The sequence below is a fragment of the Acanthaster planci genome, linkage group LG17, assembly GCF_054643075.1.
Source record: "Acanthaster planci isolate LZ-2023a linkage group LG17, COTS_SCS, whole genome shotgun sequence".
Lineage (NCBI taxonomy): Eukaryota > Metazoa > Echinodermata > Asteroidea > Valvatida > Acanthasteridae > Acanthaster > Acanthaster planci.
The window spans coordinates 8,991,950-9,009,607 of NC_141793.1; the positions used below are offsets into that span (position 1 = coordinate 8,991,950).

Genomic DNA, 17,658 nt, shown 5'->3' on the forward strand with positions numbered 1-17,658 from the left:
CTTAACCCAGATAGCTAGCGCCCTCATTGTTCGAAAAAACTTTTCGTGACGTCATTACCGCGATAAAGGGTCGTACATAAAGGGGCACCACGACCCATACATACGAGTAATTGAGTGGAGTAGCATAAGCCGGTTTGAAAGCATTTCTTACTCTTTGTCGTTTGCGTTTCACAAAAGTTCATCTTCGTCTTTATTTATGGACTTTCTTTGATTTCCTAAAGATCGTGGGCGTAGTATCAGACTTCAGTAGTCGTGTAAAGGTACCCCAAAGAAGTCGTATATGTTCGGAAGAAAACACTGTGGCTCGAGATGCCCACTGGGCACATTGGAGCTCATTAGCCTGACTTTTGATGTCCAAATTCGTCTAAATTTTGCATCGATCGGAAAATTATGCAGGCTTGTCCAACCTTTATAGGTGTTGCCGGAGCCTGCGGTAACACATCTGGTCGGCATCATCTCTAAAACAACCAAATACCGGACAGAATTTTCCCAACACGACCTAACACAAGCATTGATGTGCTAGCGGCACCCGACGATGTACATGTACGTAACGGATATGGAAATTTTCTATGTTGATGACGGGACGAAGCTATTTCTCCAGAAACTTTTTTCCTCCCATTTATTGATTAATCAAAACAACAACTTTCACATTTTGGATATCATTTAAAAACGTACAAATTTAAATTACAGCTGATAAAACCACTTTTCACAGGCTTCTAAACTAAAGACTGCAATTCGTCAAACCGTTAACGTGCAAATATCAATTAAAACAAATGATTTTGAATTTCAGTACCTGCGTTAATTAACCAATAATTTGTCTACGCGTGCTTTTTATACAATTGATTTTGTCAGTACACAACGAAACATGGGCTGAATTCTTGCCACATGTGTGTGTTGGGGGTAATTTCTGACAGGTCATCCTTGTGGAGCATTACAAAGCCTGCTACGCAAGAAGTCAGTGACTTGAAAAGTGCGTACACGTGTGGCGGGGGGGTCAATTAAATCGGTAATCCCCCAGGTCAAAAAGTGGGGCAATGTATCCCCCATCTCCTCGGGATCTCCGCCCAAAATATGACAACGATTCTGCATCAAGACTCCTACATGAAACTATACAGGGTGTCCTAGAAAAAACAAACAAACAAACACTGGTTTATCCAGAGTGTTACAACTGAGTTCAGATGCCCCATTTTCAAGACAATGGTGTTTAGTCATGCATGACAGGAGGGATACCATCAAGGTATCATTAGAAAGAATACTGCTTCTACTTTTCGGAGATCTTTATACATTACAATCATATCTCATGATTTGGGCATATTAACCCCTTTCCTCAGGGTTTTTTTTTCTGGGGCGCCCTGTATAGTAGTACGTATAAGATCAGATATTAATGTAAACTAAAGCTCAAAAGATATTTATTTATATAAAAAAAAATCCACAACAAATTTCACACGTAATCTAAGCTTAAATGTCTCAACCCTTGAGAAACAGTACTTATCTTGAAACTGACCATACCCCCCCAAGAAAAAAGACTCTTCAGAATGCCATGGTACCTAACACACCAATATAATAAAAAAAGGATGCCCATCAGCCATACTAACTTTGTAAAAAGATGGACGAAGTTTCCTTTTATTAACAAAATAAACCTACTTATTAACGATTTAAAAAATGGACAAAAATGGGGAGCGGGCCGGTGGATGTCAATACTTGTGTACGAACATCAGCAGAAAGATAAAACGTGCCATGACAACTATACGACAGAAAGGATACAAACGGTTTTTATATTTGACAGTGTCTTGCTGTTTACTGCATTCAGCTGCTCGTTTGTAGAGGCCGTTTTCATTTCTCAGGGTTGCAGAGCCCTGAGTCCGCCCTAAAGGTATACAATTTAAATGCTTCAGTGGTTGTCCCCTAGCCTCTACAGCTCTTAAAAACCACCAAAAGTACATCACAGTACGGTGGGGGGGGGGCCTTCGCGTTCTGATTTTTTTTACATGGTTGCTGGAGCTGCTCGTTTGTAGAGGCTGTTTCATTTCTCAGGGTTGCAGAGCCCTGAGTCCGTCCTAAAGGTATATAAATGAGTGGTTGTCCACCACATCATAGTACGTTGGGGGGTCCTTTTCTCAGGCTATCCCGATGGGGGGGGGACTCACCACGCGCCAGCCAAGCTACACCACCACAACAACATCCCCCAACCAAAATAACACTTCAAAGACAGCCGAAAGAGGCCTCTGACAAGTTCCACACAGTTGTCACTGATAAAGAACATTCCACTGCCTGCCCCAGGCACCGTTTTGTAAATAATCCATTATATTGTACTCAAGGGGCCACTTAACACACAGTCCTATGGGAGTTGGCTGGAGGCTGGCTAAATTTTTTAAAAGAATTTTCTGGCTAGGGGAAGCCCTGGCTTCAAAGTGACTAAACCAGGTTTTTCAGCATGTACAGGGGTAGGATATGATAAATAGTCGTTGTATTTGGACGAAAAAAAAATTAACACGTTACTTAGTTCCAGTGGTCTCTCCAAAGGGGGCCACTTACTCTACGCAGGGTTTTAATACGATCAGACGATTGAAAGTAAGGAGTCAAGACACAAAATACATAAAAGTATGTTAAATTCAGAGTTTTCAGGCTGCAACTTTTTGTGGGAGAGTCTTTCGGGATGACACGACACGTGAAATCAAAAGAAAGTACCTGCAATGGTCTAGTGCAGTGGGCGTGGTTTTTAAACTGAAGTGGCGTCACACTTACTGGATACTGCTTGTACTGTGTTGACTCCGCGGGCGCGCGCGACGAAGTTCAACACAGAGAGCCTCGGTTTCGATGCAGATACATGCGCAGACGGCGCTAATGTGAAATCCCTCTATACATGTATCAAGTATAGCCTACTCTGTCTGATTGCCTACTGCCACTACTGTTGTTTTCATGTCATGTACACGCCATGTAGTTTGGGAAACAGACCAAAGTAAATCCCAAAGTCAATGGGGCTTTGGCAGGCTTCTGTGTTGTGTATTGGCTGTGGTTTTTGTGGTCTAGATGGGGGGGGGAGGGAAACAGCGCTGTTAGAATAGGTCGAGGAACAAGTGTTTCCAGCTGGTGAATTTCAATTTGTGTCGCAAACCTTTAATTTAACTGCATGGTAACCTTCACCATGGAAAGCCCATCCAAGTTGAATATCTCAGCATAAATTATCAGAGGGGTTTGTTGATTTGGGTTGTTAATGAGGTCTAGATTATAATGTATCATACACATATGTTTTTGTGTGAGCAGAAAAGTGTTTTTTATCATTAGTAATTAGTGTTATTTACTTAATTGAAAGATAATTTTCTTTGTACACAAAGAGAAAGAGGTTACAAGGGACCTCATTATGAAGTAAAAAATTCAAATAATCAATTCTAGATTTGAATCTATTTCCTCAAAACAGACAGGAGTGACTGAGGTTATCATGTGATTGGTATCATACTGTCTTATTCAAGGAAATAAGGAAATGCATCTTGACCTATCTCAAGATAAATTCCCATCTGATTGTTGTGGAAAGAGTGATTCAAACATATGCACGGAGCAAATTTGTTCGGCTTCTCTTGGATGGAATGGAATAAGTGGAATTTCATGGGGATTTTAAGAGCTTCGGGACGAAGAAAATGGCGTAAGTAGGATGAAGTATTTCATGTCACTACACATATGGACAAGCAAAACTCGGGCTGCGAGCCTGAATGACAGCCTACAGATTAGGTTGAGTAAATACGTGGGTAACTGGGTTTTTCTGCATGTATACATGTATTTCTCTCTCTCTCTCTTTGGTACGTGAAGGCATACAGTTGTAATCCTGCCGATCTATCTAAAGAGTGTGTGGGGAGGCTCTCTGTAACGCTTGTTCTTGTAACGCCTTGTAACAATGGACTCATTGTAAACCTGGGTTCATTTATTGTTTTAGTTTTTATATTTTACCTTTAACAATATTTAGATATTTACACAGTAAAGACTAATTTGGATTAATCCATAGGGTATAATCGGAATAACGGAACAGCCCATATGGTCCGACAAGCCGACCCAGATCGGACCTCCCACCAGGGGTTGCTAAGGAGCTGGGAATAATTCTCGTAGAAAAAAAGCTGCTCTATTTTTCGTCGCCACACTGGTCTTGCGAGCTAAGCCTCACAGTTTGAAAGCTTCCCCCATTGGTTGCCGTACTTGGCGGCACTCTGACCTCCAGCTGGACAAAAACACATGTTAAAGTGACTCGTGTCTATATATAGGCCTGTTCAACAACTATAAATATCTTATCAGTTCAGTGATCCCCCTAAATATACGTCGCGATGCGACGTTGGGAAGCTAGCTCATAAATAGGTTGGAATAATCGATGTCGTATCTTAGATTATCTTCCAACGTTGGTTGGATGATATGAAGCAGACTTATGTTGTTGGGCCATGTTCCTTACATGGGCGTAAATCCCGGAAGATCCCCACCCCATCCCTTGGTTGGTGGGATGGGCTAATTTGAATCACCCCGGGCCGGCATTTTGTGATGAGATACAAATAATTTAAGACAGATTCAGTAGAATTTTTCAAACTTCCCAACAACCACAATATTATTCAATAGCACTCGAAACGGAGAATAAAACACCATGAATATGCCCTGCTGACGTAAAATTCTACAGGAACATAAAACATACGATGTTACGGAAACTGGTTCAATACGGACTTAAATCAACGTAGAAAAATGCCCTGTCAACGTTGGCAAGAATAACGCTCGACACACCTTACAGGCCGTACCCCCCCTCAACGTCGGCAGGGAGCTAGACGTAAAGACCGAAGTCAAACTTTGAATTCTTGCGGCTGTCGGTCAGATTTTTATAAACTGATTTATATTACAAAATTAATGACGTCCACCTGTTAAATTCTATTTAACTGACTTACCAACGTTGGCCAAAATACATCTTACCATACGTCATAACATACACCTCAATCATCAGTTCTTATTTTGCTTGCCCTCAAAACAAAACAAAACAAAACAAAACAAACAATAAAACATACCAAACAAACAAAACAGAAAAAACCCAAAACAATAGAAAGAAAGGAAAAAAATGGTCAAAACCAGCACGTTGGTTTAAGTCAAGCGTATTTGACTAATTTGTGTCTTGGACTAACCTGTTAGTAAAATTGAGTAATATTTAGTAGAACTTTTATTTTTTAGTCACATAAAAAGTGTTACATATTGGAATATTTACAGCGTCCTTTGATGAAAAGCAATGTGTATGGTTACAAAACATGCTTTCAGCCATTTGGAACACGTGTACAATTTTTAAGTTCTTCTAAAAAGATTTTCTCGGGCTTGGATGACTAACCAGTCTAATGAAATTACTTGCGCCAATACACTTCAATTACGCATGCAAATTTTAAACTATTCCACTGACCGCGTGGGCGGAGCGAATTTGCCCTGTCCACCATTTCTCAGTGATACCAAGTAGATCTGTCGTCAATCGTCACAGAACCAGAGTCAGACTTCTCCAGTAACGTAAGTTGCTTTCCTTTGTAAGTTTCCAAGTAACTTAGTAACGTACTTGATACTGTAAAACACTGTAAAAGTTTCGAATTTCTACGAATTTCTTTGTGCAGAAGAAAGTGCCTTCGAAATACGAACTTTTTGCGTGCGCAAAATTCCTCCTGCTTTACAAGTTTCGTCAGCCGCATACATTTATTGCGCGCGTACCACGTGACCGGTAAGGAAGGCAGTTGTCCCTCGTTTCTTAGAGTAATCACAACTATGGTGATCTGTAGTTTGTGACAGAGTTATTTATCTGATCTACAAATGTTTCGGAACATTGTGTCTCGTAAAACAGCGGTAAATTCAAACACACTTCAATCAGAAGTGAAATTTCCGGAGGGGAACGTGCTCTTCTCCTGTGACGAATAATGGAAACTTTGACCTGAACTGTCAATGTGAAACTGTCACATCAACCAGCTGCATTTAGATGGATCATATTGCTTCACTGGTACAAATGATACAATGTAACTTTTGTTTGTTTTCAATTTCAATCCGTACCTGCAGGGCGGATAGTTTGACTTGCATGCATGATCACGACGTGGCTACCAGCATAATTATTTAGCGCATGCCCGAGTGAGCATAATGTCCATGCTAATATATGCTCCATAATTCTTCCGTCTCGTAAATAACCATCCAAAAAGCATAATTGAGAGCTTATGTTTATGTATGCCTGGCCCATAAAATGAGGCATAAGCTGGAACAATAACCAGTGTCAAGAACATACAAGCACACGACCCACCCCCACACACCGCCAGTGTTATCCTCGTTCGTGTCTTGTACGTCTACGCCCCTTCTCTTTTACACAGAATGTTTCGAAGCATTCATTAATTTCTTTTATTTTGTTCACGGTTTTTTGTGCTCAGCAAGAACATTTTTTTGAGTGTCATGTTTTCCAAAGAAGTACTTCCTTTAAAATAATACTTTTGTCCATGTTGAAACTTGTTTGTCTGCTGAAGATCGGATGACAAAATTGCTCGTACGTGACATTATTTTGAAAATGCATTTATTATTACAAAAGTACTGTCAACTGATCGGCAAAATTAAAAGCCACATCCATATGTATTTGGAAAACCTTTCGGCCAGTCTCAAGATAATTGATCGGTAATTTTAATAAGAAATACAAACCCTAAAACCTTTACATTCATTTGATTTGTTTGTTTTCCTTAAAACGTGGGCAATTTCGTGCTATTTAATTTAAACACCACTTTCAGTTTTGTGAGTTTGCCGCGTTAGCAATAAAGTGCTTATCCGTATTGTCTGCAGCATTCTTCCAGGTCTCCAGAATACATAAAATAAATATGCGGCTATTTTGCCATATATCATTAACTTTCTACCGTTCTTTTTAATGCACGAGTCTGCTTTGCAAGAGGTTTTGATTTGGCGAGCATGCGTCATTATTCGTGGTAATTCAGGGCTTGAGGTAAGCGCCCTCTATACCGTTACTGCTGTTCGGCTGTGCTTGGCAATGCAACTCAGCGCCGACGCGCCATGCATTGACAAAAATAATACAAATCCAGTCTTAGTTAAATTAAGCCTACTACATTGATTGCTGATAAGCGACGGCGGTGGACCGATATTGTGCACTTGTAGGGCAATATCTGAAAGTCACAATCTATTGGACGCCGAAACCAATACCAGAGACGACCTTACATATCATAATTTTTTTACGATAGATATCCTCTGGCATATCCAGAAGAAAATTCAGTGGTAGAATGACAGGCAGAATTGTTTGTTTTTGAAAACCAATGCCAGTAAAATAAGGTGACAGATGGTAGTTTTGAAATAAAATTTTGTTTAAAGCAGAGACAAGCTATTGGCAGATCCAAAGAACCATTTAGAACAAACATTGCCTAGTTTTTATTTTTCCCGACCAAAAGAGTATCCAGAGGGATGGTTCTTACGCTCCATCGACCCAGCAGTGGCTTAGATTGGTTTTAAGCTCGCATAATTTCAGAGTGCTGTTAAAAATGATACTATTTTTCTTCATTTTATTCAGTGTAATCCATGCATTTCGTGAATGGTAACAATATGAACGGCACTGAGACAAGACTATATTTTCATTAAAAATAGACTGACCATCAAGGAGAATTACTTATTGTTTAGTTTAATAATTTCCAATGCATGCATTGTCAATTAGTTTTCCTTTCTGGCATCTGACCAGTTTGTTTGCAGTTGTGGGCCTTAGATTCTTTTAGCGAGAGAACTGTTGTGGGCTTTCTTCTTAATTTACTACATTGTTGAATAATTATTTCTTTCACTGGAAAAACATAACGGCGGTAAGTGATCGGATGCTGCCTATAATGAGACAGATGGGATGTGGAAATACTTCGATCTGTCGACCATGTTTATTAACGTAATCATTGTGAAAGTGATAAACAAAGAACAGCTAAACAAAGAACATAAATAAACAACCTTTTCTTCCTTATTTTGCCTCGTACTCAACTCGGGTCCGGACTGGCTGGCTACAATGAAGACACCATATAGTGAAAAAAAACGAACGAAACAATTCGTCACAATGTTATGGCAGAGCCGTTGCCCTTCAAGGGAAAAATCATCGGGGATATGTCTTATTATTCCACGTTGCCAACCTACTTAGGCTTATGAAATGGAATCCCATAAAGTGACTCCTCATCCCATGTCTTCATTCACTGTGTTTTAGTTTTTCCCAAGAACTCCAAACGGAGTACTTTATGTTGAAACATCTCTGAATTTTGCACTCTGCTGAGAATGGATATTCCGAGTAAGAACAATGTTGAGAAATCCTGTATAATATTGATTTCCCACCCTATTACTCAAAATGACCCCCTTAAATTAACTGGAACTCATTCGTAAAGTTGATTCCCCCAAATTTACTAATTTTACATATAGAGTGATGGCATGGCTGATGGATAAAGAGACTAGTGATAGTTTACAGCGACATATGGCTTTGTGTGTTGTTTGAAAAGTTGGCATTTGCAAAATCTAATGTGAAAAGTTATTTTCCAACATTTTAAATACGCAGACGTCTACCTAAAGGTTATTTCTTAAATTCGCAAATTGAAACTATAGCAGCTCTGAAACTCCATCCGGGCGGTTAGATCACTGCCTGGCGTCACACCTCATGCATCTCATCGCTGATTGGTCGGCTCAACTTGCTATCAGGGACAGCGTAGTGTTATTATGTTTCTGTTTACTTGTGTGACAAGCACTGTGAAATTTACAAGTAAATTTTAATTCCTCTTTTAATTTCTCTTGATTGATATCTACAGATGACTGTTTATTCCGTAAAGATGCCAACGTCTGTAAATTTTACACTAAAGTCTTTGCAGTGAGCGAAAGAATAATTTGAGTTAAATGGGGAAATCTTATCTATAAAACGAGCTTTCTTTTTTTTTTTACTAACCCTCTGTGAGCGTGTTCAAGGACTGCCCTTGCACCGTACACCTTAATCACAGAAATGCATCTGTGATCACGTGCCAAAAAGTCCATCATCTAAGTTAATACATCCTGGCCGTTCCTCCATGTTATAACAAAATACTGCGATGGTCAGCAACCGTACCCATCGATCCTTTGATAAACACCTGCATGGAATATCGTACAAAGCGTGTACAAGTTTTGGGGGGCTGCCGTAATTACAGTAGGGGCTATTTTTTATAAAAGTGTTGCAGGCGATACTTACAGACGGGTGCAGTACACATTTCGACCGTAATATGATCCGAATACTCTTTACGTGTGGACATTAAATCAAAAATTATGGATCAGACAGAAGTATGACTTGAATCAAATCTGCGTACAATAATCGAAATTCATTTAATATATCCAACCAAAATGTCCACTGGATCCCACACCTGCTGCAGCGTCACGGTATGGTTCAATAAGTTTTCACGATTATCGATTAACCTAAAGGCACCAAATCACAAAGTGACACTTAAATATTATTAAAAGGATTCATTTTTCGATACAGTACACCAACTTTCTTGTGAGGTTAATTGCTGCCTGATTTTCAGTATAAGGAAATTGACCGTACCCACAGGAGACTACTGTATACATTTGAAACCACTAATGGGATGGTATCAGGTGATTTGGGGGGTCGGAATGAAATCGTTGAATAGAGTCTGGTTCTTTGAATTTAACGCTTTTGAATGAATACACTACTATGGGGAATTTGGCTGAAAAAACAACACCAAAGGTCTATATTTGGTGATACCATAATTTCCAACCAGGAAGACAGAACAAAAACCCTACATGCTTCGCATATTGAGAAAGTCTAGCTCAATGAAAGTAGTCTAGCCACCGTGTATTAGGGCTATGTACTCCCTTTGTTGGAATGCTGTGACATGTTTGGCCATCTCAGCTAATTTGTCCAACATCCGGATGCAGCTTCAGAAAAGAGCTTACAAGATCATCCTGGGTTTCAATAGTTATTCTAATATTTGCATGTTTACAGTCTCAGATAATTGACAATTTAACGATATACTCTCTTATCTGTATTTATAAATGTTGGAGAAAATTTGGATTAGGTTAAAAGAGGATTTTATAGTTATGAAATGAAATGAAAAAGAACAATTTCTTCCAATATTTAATTCAATATTTGTCTTCATAACTGTAAACGATTTTTAAAACCTCTGTCACGAATAAAACAAAATATAGTATTTATTCAGGTCTACAACTTTTACAAATATTATCCTTACTACAAGTATTGCCGGTGCCTGGTTAGTCCAACTCCCTTTTTTCTCCCAGTCCTGCCTAGCGATTAAAGTAAGCAGTCTAGTCTCTAGAGTTGAGTCCAGACTCTCCCGCTCAACGAAGAAATGGGGGTAAATAGTCCAATACCGGCACATACGCGAATGTATCAGAGGGGACACGCCCAGAGCTAAAGCAGGGAGCTAAACAGAGAAGACGAAAAATGGTTCACTTTTGTTACAATTTTATAACTACTAAAACTAATAACATGTCTGGAATCGCATTAGGACTGTTTCTCCATTGCTCTGAAAAATTGTGGGAGATGAAAAAAGACTCTTGCTACAGTTGATTGTGTATGTTATATGTACTGCGAACCGTACGGGCCTCGGGCTGGACCAAGAGAGTGCGCTATTTTCTTAGCAATGGAGGCTCCTATGTCCGGAACTTAACTTCGCCGATTCGCGAACGACTTGGAAATGCACACGTCACGGTGGCATCGCTACCAAAAAATAATGAACACTCCCGACCAATGCGGCTCTTTTCAACCGATGAGGGGGTGCTTCTGCTCGAGGCGGATAAGAGAGCACAGCCTAGATGGCACATTCGAAAAAAACTGGAGGGTTTTATAACCCCTACACACAAAACCTGTATTAGACCACTGATAATACCGTGCTTAGTTCAAAACCAATATCTCCTCTAACTCTCCATTCGAGACGCAGATTGATGACACTTGTCATCTCCACACATTAAATTTTGGCTGTGTTTGCCTTTCCTGACTACAGCTCACCACACACTTCTTGTCGCTGACCACTTTGACCAGCCTTCTGAAAAGAAAATTCACCAGTATGCGTCACTTCATTATCGCTGCCTGCATTACAGGTAAGGAGACATCGATGATGCATGAAACACCAATGTTCTCCGTTTTTCTTGCCTATCTGAATGAGTTGAAATGTCGTATAGTACTCCGTCTACAAGCTATATGCTTCGACTGGATCCTACTGTACCACTGTGTTTTAGCATACATTGGGACCTGAAAAAGGATAACATTGATTAAGTTTCATTGCGAAAACTATTAGTTAAAACGTTTAATTAAACACAATTTCCATAGCCTGTAGATTACAGAAAACCTAAAATGACATTTCTGCAAGCCGCATAGACATTGAGTTGTTTGACATTTTTTGTATCATAAATGTGTTTCTTGATTGTACAGATAACCCAGCCGTTTTATCTGTCTGAATTTTGAAAAACATGTTAGAGTACCCACGCATCTTCGTCAGCCCGAGGAAAATTAATTTGCTTTTAAGAACAGGGTAATCTCTGCTGAACCTTGCCTGTATCCTGTCACTTGGTTTGGACTTTGGGGAATTTTTTTTGCTGAGTGGACATAAATTGTCGGGGAAATAATACTAATTGGACGTCCTTTGTGTAAGGGAAATAAACTGTGACTTTTATATCATTTGATAATTTTCAGCAGTATTGCTGTATGGTGTCTGTGACGTAGCCAGTCAGCCTAGATATGTGGTGAGTATGCCGAACAGATGCAAGACATACGGGCACAATCACTCTCCCTCGCCCTACCCTATGAACCTGATCGTGGAGCTATTAAAAAATTGCTCCATTAACTTATTAACCCTGAAAGAACATGCATTGCGTTTTTTTCTGGAGCTGAGCCTTGAGAAGCTTTTAGGGGCTCTGCGGTTATTTTGACACAAATTTTGTGAAAATCGAACATGTTGTTTTTTCCGGAGACACTTGAGCCAAAATATACTTTTCTGCCGTGGTGCTAAATGCACCTGGGGTGGCGTGCGTGAAGCCTTGAGCTTCAAAATGATAATAACAACACTTACGTTTGACTGAGTGCAAACTTCGCATTCGAACTAACACGGAGTGTCTTTACGTGCCAAGTTTTTTTTTTAAAAAAAGGTGAGAGTAGCGCAGCCGAGTTCGGGGGGGGGGCAGAATCCCCCAGCCGTGAGGAAGGCCAACATAACCCAGTTTTTTGAGGGTTTGGAGGGAATGCAGATAAACAGTGAAAATCAGCGATATAAGTAAACAGTGGATTCCCAGAACATAACACAAAGAGCATAAGATCAGCATTCACAAACGAGTGAGGAACACCACGGTAACTTGTAGTAGGGTTCAGTAGCCTTAGAGGATGCGTGTAAAAAATGATGAAGCGGCAGACATAATTGAATGAGGAAAGTTTTATTCTTGAAAACAGAGTGGAGAATTGAAATGAGAACAGAAAGACTCACACATGGTGATTGAGGACAGTATCCAACTATTGAAAGTGAAAGCCATTCGCCATCCTCTTCACTTGCCCTTTTTCGAGAAATGAAGAATGAGGCTTCCAACTGTAATAAAAACGCTGCACTTTCTTTGCCAGCTCCCAAAAATTTGTAGGGGGTACTACCCATATCAGTGGTGTCCCCTTCTTTGGCGGCCTGTGTGTGCCAGCACTGGAACCACCTACCCGAATCTCTGCGTTATGTGTACAGCCATGAGCAATGGTGAGCTACCGATTGCATCTAAGTACAAAGAGGGTCCTTGCCCCACCGATTAACAGCTCCCTCAAGAGTGGAAGTCATCATGGATTCGGCACTACTGGGCACTGCCGAAGCTTGAAATCACTCTAGAATTGAGAAATTAATTTTAAATTAAAAAATCCTTTGAAACCACAACAATTCAGTTCAATTCATTCAATTCATTTATTTAAAATAATTTGTATCCAACATAGTTACTGAAATACATTGAAATTCGTTGTAGTTTTGCGAGCATTAAAAACTTGATAATCAAAATATATATATAATACAGAACAATAATAAATGACACTTCAAAAATTCACACAAGAATTACAACAAATAATTTCAGAGAGCATGTCAGGTAAATAACGATTGATTAAATAAAATGGGATTAAGACAACAATAAAATTTGGGGAATCACTTTTTAGGACTTTGATTGCACCTGTACATATACGTTCAATAAGCGAACTGCACATGGATAGAAACTGTTCAAGGTTTGAGTCGAATCTGTGCGAATCGATCTGTAACGTTTCCCTGATCTCATCCGCTGAAATAAGTCATTCGCAGGATGGAATCCATCTGAGACAATTAACATGCACTTCTTTAAGACCCTTGCCTCATAAAGTTCTTCCATTGCAGATAGTTTACAGCTAATTATACTGCTAGCAGTTTAAACAACCTGATTGAGGCGTTTCCGGTCTTCCACCGTGGTGTTCCCTTACCAGACAGCGATTGAGAATGTTAGGACACTCTCAAACACTGCCCGATAGAACTTCACCAGCAGACCTTGGCTGACCCGGACACTCCTCAGTCGTCTGAGACAAAACTGACGTTGTTGGGCTTTCCTTACCAAGAAATCAACAGGAGTTGTCCATTTCAGATCGTTTTTACTCATATATACGCCTAAAAATCCAAGGGAGTCAACCCTTTCTACCTCAGATCTATGGATACACAGTGGTTGAATGTTACTGGGATTTCTTCTGGAGTCAATAATGATCTCCTCGGTCTTTTCAACATTCATCTGTAACTCATTGTCGTAACACTGTTGAACTAAATGGTTGATTTATCACGATAAAACGATTCGTCATCTAAAATGCAACCACCAAGTGTCTATCATCTGCGTATTTCACCATGAAACCCTTATCAGAGTGAGTAGCGCAATCATGGGTGAACAGTGAGTACAGCATAGCTAGGTGAGAGAATGCAGCCTTGTGGTGTTCCTGTGTTCAAGACAAGTGATTTGGAAAGATCCAATAAAAAATCTAAAATCCACTGACAAATCAGAGGGTTAAGATTCAAATGTCGAAGCTAATCATACGGTTTAAATGGTGAGATAGTATTAACAGCCGAACTGTAAATCCACAAATAGAAGTCTACAGTAATTAGGAGTATTCTTGTTGAGGAATTGTGACACTTTAAATACAGACCAAGCTATTGCATCATCAACTGATCTGTTTGCCTTATAGGCAAATTGAAAAGGATCCAGTTTGGGTGACAGCTGTGAGTGAATGAAGCCCTTAACTAAAGATTCCATACATTTCATATCAACAGAGGTCAGAGCTACTGGACGGAAGTCATTAAGACAAGTAGTTGGCGATCGTTTAGGCACAGGGATGATAATAGATTTTTTAAAAACATTAGGCACATGACTAGTTACCAATGACCAGTTGAATAGTTTACATAGAATATTGCACAACTCGATTTTACAAGACCGCAAAAGGCGTGGACTTATGCCATCTGGTCGGGGTGCTTTTTTGGCTTTTAGTTGACCTAATACCCGACAAGTGTCTTCAAGCGTAATCACAAATGGCGGAGATAGTGATACATTCGGAATTGGTAAATTGACCTTCGGACATTACTAAAAATTAGAAATCAGTTTCCTTATTATGAAAGCAGCAACGAACGCCGTTCATCAAACTTGAGTGTAGGCCCTACTTCTGTTAACACTTAAATAATTTATTTACTTGCCTGTGTGTAATCTGGTAAAATTAGGGTTTATCATTGCCTGTCGAAAAACAGAATAAATCGGTGACTGTAAGTAAGTGATCCATTGGACGTTTTAGATTTCTTTAATAATTGAGGTCCGGTTGTTATTTTAGACTTGACGCATGCCAAATTTCCGTCGGATTAGGGATCTCATGTTCACATGATGATTATTCAGATCATATTATATGCACGTTGCACCTGTTTGCAACTATACTCCCACAAGATGCGTACATGTAGGATTATCCATCAACACAGTATGCACTGCGCCCTCAGGACCAACGGGAAATACAACAGTCTATTCGCTATTTGCACGCTGCCGCCATAGGCATGCAGAGCACACCAGAATCGCTTTATCAAATCGCCTGGTTTAAGAACTGTACTCACGCAGCACGGGCAAAATTACATAAGCAACATGCACAGGAATCACTGAACCGGCTACGTTTGTTGTGTAAAGTTGCCAGATCGAGGCTCTACATGCCTCGCATCGGCATCGTGCAAAGAGCGAATACGAAAACTTTGAAGGGCCAGACCTTTGGAAACTCTTCGGTTGTGCCGTAAAACCATAGAGCTACAGACCCAGCTCTATGGTGAAATAGTAATCGTAAACACCTCAGGTAGTGTCCCCATTCAACAGTGTGCATCTCGACCGTGTATTAATTAACGTTTTGATAATGCCCGTGAGATCACGTAGGCCCTATGTTCACTCCAATGCCTTTTTTCACCAAAAGAGCCTGAAAGTTGACCTCTGATGGCGCGCTTCCGGAACCCTTGGATAGGAAAAATAACGTGCAAAGATTTTAGAATTTGTAATATATTTTCGTTCAGTTTCTTCTTAAAAAGTCTACTAGGAAAAAGTGATTTAAAATATATTTGCTAGTATATCAATTTATAGAAAGTGAAAAATTACGTGACCTTTAAGAGAAATACCCTAACAAAAATTGACCCATCAATTCCGAAAATCTAAAATCAAAGAACAGAGCAATATTGCAGTCTCGTACGCAGATGAATATTTGAAATTTTATGATAGTCTGTGAGTAAAAACCAAAATAAAACAGATCAAAATATTTTTCACATTTGGATAATTTATAAGGTAATAAACCTAAAGCAATATTCTACTTTTACAAAAGATTCTAATATTTTATCTAACCTTTGCTAACACCTACTGCGTGATGTCAACTCAACAGAATCTGGAACCCATCGACTGCAAGTAGGTCAATCTTTGCATGGTTATACAATCTCGTTTTCAAGAAAGCACGGCGTGTGAAAACAAAACGTGTATGAACAAGGAGACCTAGGTACGATATCGCCGGACGTGAAAAGTCGTTAATAAAATTCGTTTTTTACCCATCTCCAGGTGACTTTTCCAAAATATTACTTGAGGAAGACAAAGGTAAAATTCCAACATGAGTGTTTCATGGGGTGGTTTCAGTAAGGAATTATTTTTCAAAAAAATATCAAACGTAATAGGACAGGCCCAATGTTAAATCCCCATAGGCAGACCGCGCAAAGGTTCCGGAAGCTCGCTGCGTGACCTACTTTCAGGCTCGATTAGTTGAGAGTTAGTGCATGCGCACTCGATCACTTTGCCGTGGATTTCGAGGTGTACACGACGTCGGAAAATGTCTTGAAAATGGGGCATCTGAACTCATTTGTAACACTTTGGATAAACCAGTAAATGAGGTTTCAACTCAGTTCAGATGCCCCATTTTCAAGACAATGGTGTTCAGTCATGCATGACAGGAGGGATACCATCAAGGTATCGTTAGAAAGAATACTGCTTCTACTTTTCGGAGATCCTTATGCATTATAATCAACTCTCGTGGTTTGGGCATATTAACCCCTTTCCTCATGGTTTGGTTTTTTTAGGGATACCCTGTATATCAGGATGGCAAAAGTTGGTCTAATATCAGGGATTTTTCTCTCCGTATTTCCTGGTCACACCAATAATTTGTATTTGATTGCAAGAAAAAAAAAGTATTGCTAGGATATTACAGGCCCCGCTGGTCCGGCTAAGATGAAGGCAATAATCAGGCATTTTTGAAATGTTTTCTATTATTTGTCTGACTCGGCGGCGACCATCACTGGACACTTTGAAGTGCCTGAGTTGCAACTCCTTCTGTGTCCTTCATATATCGTATAACGCGCAATGTCCATCGTGACTGCAGCGCACGGCACGTATACGACATATACAGGATATGTCTATGGCTACCAACACTAAAATAGACTGCCTCCGTACTTTTTAACTGTTTAAAGCATTTTCAGCTTGTGCATGTACACAGAACATAAAACCACTATTTACTATTAAGACTGTCATTTATGTGTGTACATTTACATCTGGGAACCAGACAGGCGAGGTCGTGCTATGTGAATTACACCTACAAGCTGAAAACAATTTTAAACAATAAATGATGAAGGGAGCAGTCTATTTCAGTGTTGGTAGCGGCGGTACGTATGCATGCAGTCGCGATGGACATCGTATGTTATACGTACATTATTTCTAGGAAAAAAGTGAGGGTGAAAAAAAACCCCAACACCACAACCACGTCGCTGCACTACTTTTGGAGCGAGCCCCCGACACTGCCGTTTCAATGTGGTAAACAGCCAAGACCTGTCTCCCAAGAAAACTTCTGACATGATGTTATGCCCAGGATGTTCCAAAGCTCCTTGATGCTACATGGCGATCAAAATATCTCAAGAAAAAATTGGGTGCCTTGTATTGTACTTAATGAATGAATTAGAAAATCGCGTATTTAAAACAAATGAATAGTTGTTGAATTGGACAACGCATAGGCGTCTATCCTGGCTATCCGGACCCCACGTGAGTATACATGGTACCATAGAGCTTAGTTTAAAAGGTCAGTTGCGAATAAAACAAAGCATGTTTAAAAAGATGGGGAAAAGATTCTTAAAATACTGACTTTCATCTTTCAACGAGCAGTCCTTTTTTGAA

General features: G+C 39.8%; 1 protein-coding gene across 1 annotated transcript; it reads left to right on the forward strand.

Moving 5' to 3' along the window:
- The first annotated feature begins 5,397 nt into the window (after nt 1–5,397).
- Nucleotides 5,398–14,784, forward strand: LOC147796331 (trypsin inhibitor ClTI-1-like). Its single transcript, XM_087148112.1, has 4 exons — nt 5,398–5,508; nt 10,983–11,079; nt 11,672–11,721; nt 12,587–14,784. The coding sequence occupies exons 2-4, from the start codon at nt 11,046–11,048 to the stop codon at nt 12,761–12,763; spliced, it is 261 nt and encodes an 86-aa protein (XP_087004238.1). The 5' UTR covers nt 5,398–5,508; nt 10,983–11,045; the 3' UTR covers nt 12,764–14,784.
- Nucleotides 14,785–17,658: the final 2,874 nt, after the last annotated feature.